Genomic DNA, 10,533 nt, shown 5'->3' with positions numbered 1-10,533 from the left:
AATTATGTGTTGAAGTCTCCAAAACGAAACAATTTATCATGTGTAAATTTTTTTCCGTTTGTGTTTTTTTATTATATATAAAACATATTATAAATAATATTTTTTTATGTTATATTTTATGTGGTTATATTTTTTTTTTTTTTTTTTTTTTTATTATTTTTTTTTTGTTATGTTTATAACAATAACAGTCAACTAGTATAAGGCAAAATTTAAAAGTAACACAACAAATTTATAAAATTTATCTACCACTGAAATTATGCACAGACAAAAAAAAAAAAAGAAAAAAAAAAGAAAAATAGATAATAATATAATAAAAACAAATCAATATAATATTAATATATATATATATATATATATATATATATATTGTGGACGTATATATATGTTAATTTTCATATATACATATATTTTTTTTTTTTTTTACATATAATAATATGTAATAATCTATTTTCCACATATAAATAATATTATATTAATATAATATTTATCAGTTGGTATCATAAAAGAGTAAATTTCAAAATTTTGATTAGCAAGAAAAAAAAATAAATAATATATATATGTAATAATAGAAAGCATTAATGTGTATATATGTAACAGTTTTATGAAGCATTAAGAAATGTAGTGTTAAAATATATATATATATATATATATATATTTATTTATATGTAACATTTAAAATATTTTTATATCTTAATTATATATATATATATATATTTTTTGTGTGTTCTTTCACCTCTGCATTTTTCATTAATTATATTATGTACTTATAATGGACTCTGAAGAAACAATAAATTTGGCAGTGAAGTATGCCAAAGAAGCCGTTGTGGAAGATGAAAAGAAGAATTATAAGGAAGCACTAAATTTATATATCCAAAGTTTACAGTACTTTAATTTTTTTTGTAAATATGAAAAAAATTCAAATATAAGAGATTTAATTTTGAAGAAAATGGAAGTATATATGACAAGAGCCGAAAATTTAAAAGAAATGTTAAATAAAAAAGATAGTATAGAAAATAAAGAAAAAATAACAAACACAGAAGAAACAAAAGAAAATATGAAGAAACAAATAAAACAATTTATATTAAATAAAAATAATAATATTAAATGGCCAGATGTATGTGGTTTAGAAACCGCTAAAGAAGTATTAAAAGAGGCAATTATTTTCCCATTAAAATTTCCAAAATTATTTAATTCTTCTACTTTACCTTATAAAGGAATTTTATTATATGGTCCACCTGGTACAGGGAAAACATTCCTTGCATTAGCTTGCTCGAATGAATGCAATATGAATTTTTTTAATGTATCTTCATCAGATTTAGTTAGTAAATATCAAGGAGAAAGTGAAAAATATATTAAATGTTTATTCGAAACTGCTAAGGAACATTCTCCTGCAATAATTTTTATTGATGAAATTGATTCCTTATGTGGATCAAGAACTGACGGAGAGAATGAATCTACTAGAAGAATAAAAACGGAATTTTTAATTAATATGAGTGGACTTACAAACTATAAAAATAATATTATTGTTATGGGTGCAACTAATACACCTTGGTCCTTAGATAGTGGATTTAGAAGGAGATTTGAAAAAAGAATTTATATACCGCTACCAAATATTTATGCAAGATCAAAAATATTTGAAAAATATATCAATCAAAATGAAAATAATAATATATCAAAAGAGGATATAAAACAATTCGCTACATTAACTGAAAATTATACAGGTGCTGATATTGATATTCTTTGTAGAGATGCTGTCTATATGCCAGTAAAAAAATGTCTTCTTTCGAAATTTTTTAAACAGGTTAAAAAGAATAATAAAATATGCTATACTCCATGCTCACCTGGAGATTCAGATCCTACGAAAGTAGAAAAAAATGTCATGTCTTTAAGTGAAAACGAATTATCATTACCTCCATTGACTGTACAAGATTTTAAAACGGCTATATCAAATGCTAAACCGTCATTATCAGTAGATGATATTAAAAAATATGAAGAATGGACTCATCAATATGGAATGAACGGTACATAAGGCGAAAAATATATAACAAAAAAAAAAAAATATATATATATATATATATATTGATATGTATAACAGGTAAAATATGATCACTTCATATATAATATCATTTCATTTTTAAATGGAAAATAATTAATATACATATTTATGTATATATTATTAAATTATTATTATTCATCACCATTATTCAATGTTTCCTTTTTTTTTTTTTTTTTTGTAATTGTCACATAAAATATATACCTTATCCTTTTGAATATTATTAATATTTATTTGTTTTTTTTTCTCTTCATTTTGTTATTCATATAACATATAGTATATTCACATATATTTCATGGGGAAAAAAGAAAAACTTTCATTTTTTCATTTGTTATTTCTAGCTAATTAGTAAATTTGATATTATTAACTTTACCAACCGTAAAGAATAAATAAATATATATGCATACACAAACGTACATATATATATATATATATATTGTCTATATTTTATATTATTATTATATAATTCTCACAATTTATAAAAATTAAGCTTCGAACAAGATTATATATTAATAAATTTTTTAAAAATAATCATAGTGTGAAAAGTTTTAAATTATCACAAAAAACAAAGTTTTTAATATGAAATATATATATATATATATATATATTAAACATCCTGTTAGGATTTAAAAAAAAAAGAAAAAAAAATTAAGGAATCATCCTTTTTAACAATTTCTTATGAAATATATAAAAAAAAAAAAAAAAAAAAAAATGAAAAACTTAAAAAAATTATATACTTTTTCTCAAAGATGATAATTTTTTCTTTAGAAATATTAAATTATGTAAACAATTACATGAAATATAATGATCATATATATGATAATAATTTTTTTTTTCAATCGCAGACAATTTTTTTTTATATACCTTTTCTATCATATTATATGTAAAAGGAGTGATATTATTTTGATTATAATGTAAAATTTTATCATAACAATATTGACAAAAGTTTTTATTATATTCATCATTGATAATAATAAAATTATTTTGTTTCTTATCATTTCCTTCTACGCCATTTATATGAATATTCATATTTTTGTTTTTATCATTTTCCATTCTTTTAAATAAAAAATGTGTACTGTTCATATTTAATATATAATTAAATATATGATATAAATATGGAAACCAATTAAATAATATATTAAGTAATATATAATTTTTACAATATAATATTAAAGCCAAACAATGTATAGGTAATTTTAATAAAAGAAAAATTCTTAGTAAAAACCATAACATGTCATTTTTATGTGTATTGAATGATTTAAGAATTGAAGAAAATTCTGTTTCTTTATTTTTATTTTTTTCCTTTTTTTTGTTAGGATTTTTCCCTTTATATTTATGGGTAATATCTATAATATTATTACAAATATAATTATATATTCTAACATTAATTTGATTTTGTATATATTGTTTTTCCATCGAATTCTTATAATTTTTTATATTACAAACATTAAAAATATAGTTTATATATTTTATAGTATTATATATAGGTATATATTTATAAACCGAAGGGGCAAAATGCGTTTCCAGAAATAGGTAATTAGTATGATTATTATATATATTATACGAAAGGATATTATTTCTATATTTTTCATTCAATTTTTCTATATTATCATTTTGTTTTATTATATCTTCTGTATTATCGTCTTTCATTTCTATTTTCATTTGGATTTTACTTTTATTTTTTTTTTTTTTTTTTTTTGTACATAATATGTTAAAGTGTTTTTTAAAAGATTTATAAATATCAATAAAAAATACATTTGGGAAAATGATATCTTCTGTATTGTTTTGGTCACAATCTCTTTCTTTGTTCTCAAAAGTATTTTTTAAGTATAATATATTATTTATATATTGATTATATTGGATATATTTGTTTGTGTGCTTATCTATATTTTCCTTCGAATTATTATCAAACTCATTGTATTCACATTCTTTGTACGATAACTTTTTTTTTTTTTTTTCTGTTTCTTCAATATTAATTTTATTGTTACTTCTCTTATTCATTTCGTCTTCTTTATTTTTATGGTAGTTATGCTCTTTATGTTTTATATCACTGTGCCGTTCATCGTGCGATCCTTTATTTTCTTGATCATTTTCATGTAGCTGTTCCCATTTGTTTCTCCTACATTCAGTATTTACAAAATAAAAATGCCCTTCATTCTTTCCTTCTTGAAAAACATCAATAGGACATATACCCCAAAATATATTTGGAAATAAATTGGACTTAAAAATATACGATTGTGAGAAAAAAGATAAAACATCGATTTTTAAATTCGTAATAAAATAATACAATTCAAACCACAGCATATAATATATATAATAACGTATAATATTTTGGATTAATATAATAAATTTCATATAAATACTTTTTATTTCTTCATAATCTAAATTAGCATCATCTATATTGTCATCGTTTTTATTTACTTCTTCTTTATCATGTAATTTGTTTTGTTTCAAATAGTTTGTACAAAATAAAGAGAGGTTACATGTGTACATTTCATTAAACATATGAACATTGTTTTTTAATATTCTAATTATATCTTTGTTATATAAAAATTCATACATAATTTTGTTCATTGTAAAATTCTTGTAATTAAAACTTTTCAAATTTATATCTATATTATACATATCATTATTATACCCTTGTAGTTCATTTTTGTTATATTCATCATTTTCTTCTAAATCTGTTACTTCATATATGTAATTATTAGTGTTATTTTCATAGTTGCTTTTTGTATTTGCTTCTATCTTAATACGATCATTTCGTTCATTTCTTTTGATTGTTACATTTGTATTATTGTTTTGAAAAAGAAATTTTAAATTACCTATGTCTATAATTTGTTTTGATAACATATTATTTATATTATTAGCACATATAAGAAAATAAAAATAATTATCTGAATTGTTTAATCTATTTGGTATTAATGCATTTAATGAAGTGTCGAAATTTAGATCATAATAATTCCAATGAAAAAAAAAACCATTTTTATTATTCTTAAATAAAGAATAAAATAAAATTGATAAATAATGTAATAAACCTTGAGATGACATTATATTATATTTCAAACTTAAATATAAAAAATATATACAATAATATTTTCTAATATCATAAATACCTATATAATTTTGTATATTTATCATATATAAAGAAGATATATTGAAACGTTCATTTTTTAAACACAATTTCATAAAATCATGTGGTACATAATTACCTATACAATATATTAATATTGCAGTAATATACGGATCCATTTTTCTTATAGTATTTATAACTACCTCTGAAATGTGAGATTTACAATAATATTTTAATATTTTTAATAAGGTATATAAATGAAATACATCTTTTTTTTTTAATATACATAATAAATATAAAGATATATAATATATATTACAATTTATTTTAAATACATAATCACTTGTAATATCAAAGTTGTCACCATTTATTATTAAATTAGTATCTTCTTTATTTGTTTCATATTCTTTTAATAATAATAAGTATATGTTCATATGATATATATCTTCATCACTCATATTCTTATTCTTTAACAAATCTATTTTGGATTTATCTATATTATGAATACAATTAGATTTATTTTCATTAAAATTATGATTATTTATATAATTAAAAAAATTATTGATGAATAAATTATCTATTCCTGATTTGGTTTTATCTTGTATATTATGTGATGTACCATTCTCTATATTTTGTTCTTCTTTTACATTCTCAAATATTTTATTATTATACAATGGATCGTTATCATCATTGTTCTTCATATCTAATATATTTTGACATATTAAACTTTCCAGGATTTCTTTATTTTTTTCCTTATAAGAATTACTCATAAAAAGAGAATACAATAGAATAATAGTAATATCTATAATTGCATGCTTTCTCGTTTTATTATTATTTCCTATAACTAAATTATAAAAAGCAATATTTTTATTTAAATTTATTAAAAAGTTATATACAAGTTTGTAGCAACAAATATATAAATGGTTTAATCTATTTATGGATTCATATAAAACCATATCTAACATATTAATTACAAATAAATTATGTCTGATATATTTAGAAATGAGATTTATAATGATATAACGAATTTTCCTCTTTTGTACTTTATTATCATAAATAGGCTGATACATTTTTGTTGAATAGGAATAAATAGAACTATATAATTTAATGAACTTTAATAAAATTATATTAATATAATTTGTTATTTTGAAATTTATTTTATCATAAGAACTTTCTGAACAATGACTATGTTCTTGAATATGATAATTATCATGTGTTTTTATATTTTTTTTGTTTTCCCCATCAATTTTTTGTTCTTCCATATTTTTATAATTATTTTTTTTTTCTCTAACATCATCATCATCATCATAATCATCTTCGTCATTTTCTTTTATATCCTTCTTCTGATAACTATAAATCATGTTTATATCTTCTTCTTTGATTTGGTTGTTTAAATATTTGGTACCTATCGAAAAGACCTGATTACAAACAGTATGTATAAATACACCCATATTATGCAAAGTATCATACAAATGACAATTCTTTTCATCTCTGTATTTTTTTAATTTCATGTATCTATATATGAGTAAATCACTATTAAAGTAGTTACTATGGAGGAAAGGAAAATGTTTTTTTAAATTTTCTATAAAAAAATATTTATTGTGACTCTTACTAATACTTATTACATTAATGTTACTTTTTGAAGTAAAATATATATAACAAGCTTCATTCTGGTTTTCTATTTCTTCAATAATTGAAAAAAAATTATATTTACATATTTTGTTCACTCTTTTATTTATTTTACGTATTTTATTTTCATCAATATTTATTATGTAATAAAATAGCCAAGCAAACATTTTTTCTAAAACAGTATTATAATTTACATTGTTACTAATTTGTTGTTTATGATTTTTAATCATTTGTTCTATTAAATGATTAATAAAATATTTTATATTAATATTATCATTAATAAATATATATTCAAAAAATGAATAAAAATGTTTCGCTATATATGACATAATATCGTTTTTGGATTGTATCCAATTATTATTTTCCATATCGTTCATACTTATAAATCTTTTCATTTTTATCAAAGATTGATAATTTAAGGAATGTTCATTAAGTTTGTTTTTTAAAATATTTTCAAGTTTATAATAATGTTTGTCATATTTTTCATACTCGTTAAATGGGTTTGGATAATGTGAATCGAGAAAAGTTGATTCTTCTTGATATGCTTCATATGATGTTTTATTACAGATAGTGTTATTATTACTATTATTGCTAAATTTTTCATTTTTCATGTTTTTTTTATTTTTTTGTATAGACATAAAATTTATGTTTCTTTGTTTAACCAAAAAGGTATTGTCCTTAAGATTTTCTTTACTTACAAAAAGAGGAAAGCAGGAATGATTTTTTTTTTTAAATTGATTTTTGTTTCTTAATTTATTAATATGATATATAACATAAATGCAATAGTGATAAAATAAGTACATGTAAAAAAATGGAGAAGGCCACATATATTTTATTGGAGTTGGCAAGGAATAATAACAAGAAATTTTATGGTCCTTAACAATTTGTAGATGATCAATAAGGTAATAAAAAATTGGAGTAAATTGAAAATTAAAATTATAATTATTATGATAAGAATTATTAATATTATTATTATTGTTGTTGTCGTTTTTGTCGTTTTTGTAGTTTTTGTCCTTTTTGTCCTTTTTGTCGTTTTTGTCCTTTTTGTTGTTATTATTTGTGCTTTTATTTTCTTTATATATATTTAAAAAATATACAGAATTATCATAATTTACAAATACATAATGATATATATCAAATATAGAATAAAAACATCGAGGTTCAATAAAATTGTTGTCTTTATTTAAAGGCAAAACGAATATATTATGCACATTAAATGATTCCTCTGAAAGAACACTTTTATTTTTATACGTTATTCTAAAACATAATAAGTTATAAAAAGCATCCAGAACTATTAAATATCTTTCACTAGAAATATGTTGTTTCTTATTTTCCAAATTATCCATAGTTTTATTATTATAATACACATGTGTTAATATTGGTCTATATAAAAACTTAATAGAATATATATAATTTGTAAATTTTAAAACATTATTTATATTATATATATATATCACATAATAAAAATTATTTTTATTCAAAATATCTTCATATTTTGCGCTTAATTCTTTTAAATGATTTTCATCTCTTTCATCTTTTACAAATGATATATTATATTTATATGTGTCAAAACAATTATTCATTTTTTTAAAAAATTCATTTTTCATCTCTTCTTTTTTCTGTCTCTTTGTGTATATACTATTTACATTTTCCTTATGAAATGATAACTTTGATAAATCATCTTCAATATAATCATATATATTCTTCTCAATATTATAATTAATTCGATTATTTATATAACAAATATTATATGTATTATTTTTAACATTTACACTATTGTTTTCATTATCGTTTCTATTTACGCATGTTATAGATTCGTCATTTATACTTTTCTTTTCCTCATTATGTTTTTCTTTTTCAAATCTTTTTGTTTTGCTCTTTTCATTTTTATTCTTAACATTTTGTTTACGAAAATATGATAGAAACACATTATTATCCTTTCTTAAAAACAGATTATGGTAAAATATGGAAAAGGGTTTGGTATATATATTGATCTTATTAATATTGAAATATTCTTCAAAAGATTTTGAATAGGTATCTGTTTCATTATGATTAAAATTGAATAAATAATTCATAATTTTTAGCTCTACATTATAGTTTTTATTAGAATAATTATTTTTATCATAAGTACTATTATTTTGTCTTTCATATATAGAATCATTTTCCCTTTTTGTTTTTTCATTAATATTTGAATTTGTTTGTAATATATGTACATGATCATTGTTAGTTATATTCTTATCATTATCATCAACTTCTTTTTTATTTGTAATATATATGTTATTACCATCATCATCATTATCTTCAATATAATCATAATTTTCTTTTTCCTCAGCACCATGTTCAATTTGTTCAATCATGTCTTCTTTACTTTCATATTTTATATTCAAAAATTGAAAATATGCACTTTCCTTAGGTTCCATTTGTTCATTGTATAAATTAGAACCATTAAACACATTATAATCATTTTTTTTTTTAAAATGTTTAAAATTATATTCATCATATTTATTATGTAAGCACGTAACAAAAAAGACATCGTCATACAGCCAACCAGTTGGGTAATTGTGATAAAAGTATTTCATATAGTCATCAAGAAAATAAGAAAAAACTTTCTTTTGTATATTATATATGCATAAAGATTTATAAATAATAAGCATATAAGTGTTGCTAAAATTAAAATAACATTTCTTAATAAATTTAAAAGGAGTATCTATTTGTTTTATTCTTACTATATTCTTTTCATGATCATTTATATTATAATTATTAATATTCGTATCTAATATTTGAATATTATTTATACCAATATATACTTTTTTGCATAAATTGTTTGTATAATAATTACTATTATAATTAAACACTTTATTGATACTATAGGTATCATTCAAATAAAGAATATTCTTTACATTTAAATAGTAAAAATTGGTGTCTTGCATTTTGGTATAACACAACTTGAAATCGTTAAAAATAAAGGACATTTTTATATAATATCTTTGTATATTATTATGTTTTAAAAAGTTCTTTATTATTAAATTATTTAATCTATTTGATTTGTCCTTATCATTCATATCATTTTCAACATATGTAGTAGATAATTTTTTATGTTTACATCGATTAAATGAACTTGAAATATTATTATCATCATTATTATTATTATCATCATTATTATTATTATCATCATTATTATTATTATCATTATTATTATTATTATCATCATTATTATTATTATCATCATTATTATTATTATCATTATTATTATTTTTTTCCTCTTTCTCATTATTTATATGATACAGTTCCTCATTTTTCTCTTCATTCGATTTGGTATCATTACTCATACAATAATATAACGTTCCATTCGTATTAAATATATAATAATTATTTCTACTAAATGATACTACAAAAAAATTTTGCTGTTTATTCCATAATAAATAATTATAAGAATAAAAATTTATAGAATTATTAAAAAACATATCTATGTGAAAAATAGACTTTTCAAAGGTATGTTTACATATATAAGGATATGTGTTATATCCTTTTATAATTAATTTATCTGTTACAACCAATATGAGTTTTCTAAAAATGTTGTAACTTATATCAATAATAGAAGATCCAATATATAAACCAATAACATTTTTTTTTTTTTCTTTTTTTTTTTTTTTTAAAATAGAAACATTATTAGGTTGATTTGTATAATGGTTCATATTATAATTATTATTATTCATATTTGTAAAAAATCCATTTTCATCAGATATATATATATTTTTTTTTTTTTTTTTTTTTTTTTTTT

At 19.3% G+C, this 10,533-nt stretch overlaps 2 protein-coding genes across 2 annotated transcripts in view; one reads left to right on the top strand and one right to left on the bottom strand.

Annotated features, from left to right (window-relative positions):
- Positions 1-769: 769 nt before the first annotated feature.
- On the top strand, positions 770-2,029 carry PRSY57_1456800 (vacuolar protein sorting-associated protein 4, putative; the record flags this gene model as incomplete). Its single annotated transcript, XM_012910164.2, has 1 exon — positions 770-2,029. One exon carries the CDS (start codon positions 770-772, stop codon positions 2,027-2,029), a length of 1,260 nt encoding a protein of 419 aa, XP_012765618.1.
- A 753-nt stretch (positions 2,030-2,782) lies between these two features.
- PRSY57_1456700 (hypothetical protein) overlaps positions 2,783-10,533 on the bottom strand; it is a gene marked incomplete at both ends in the record, with an annotated part of 9,192 nt that continues 1,441 nt past the window's right edge. Inside the window, one exon of the mRNA XM_012910163.2 lies at positions 2,783-10,533. This exon is cut by the window's right edge and continues 1,441 nt beyond it. Within this exon, the coding sequence (XP_012765617.2) occupies positions 2,783-10,533 (7,751 nt within the window).

The sequence above is a fragment of the Plasmodium reichenowi genome, chromosome 14, assembly GCF_001601855.1.
Source record: "Plasmodium reichenowi strain SY57 chromosome 14, whole genome shotgun sequence".
NCBI lineage: Eukaryota > Apicomplexa > Aconoidasida > Haemosporida > Plasmodiidae > Plasmodium > Plasmodium reichenowi.
The sequence above is the reverse complement of the archived record's forward strand: the minus strand, read 5'-3'. Positions and strand labels throughout refer to the sequence as shown.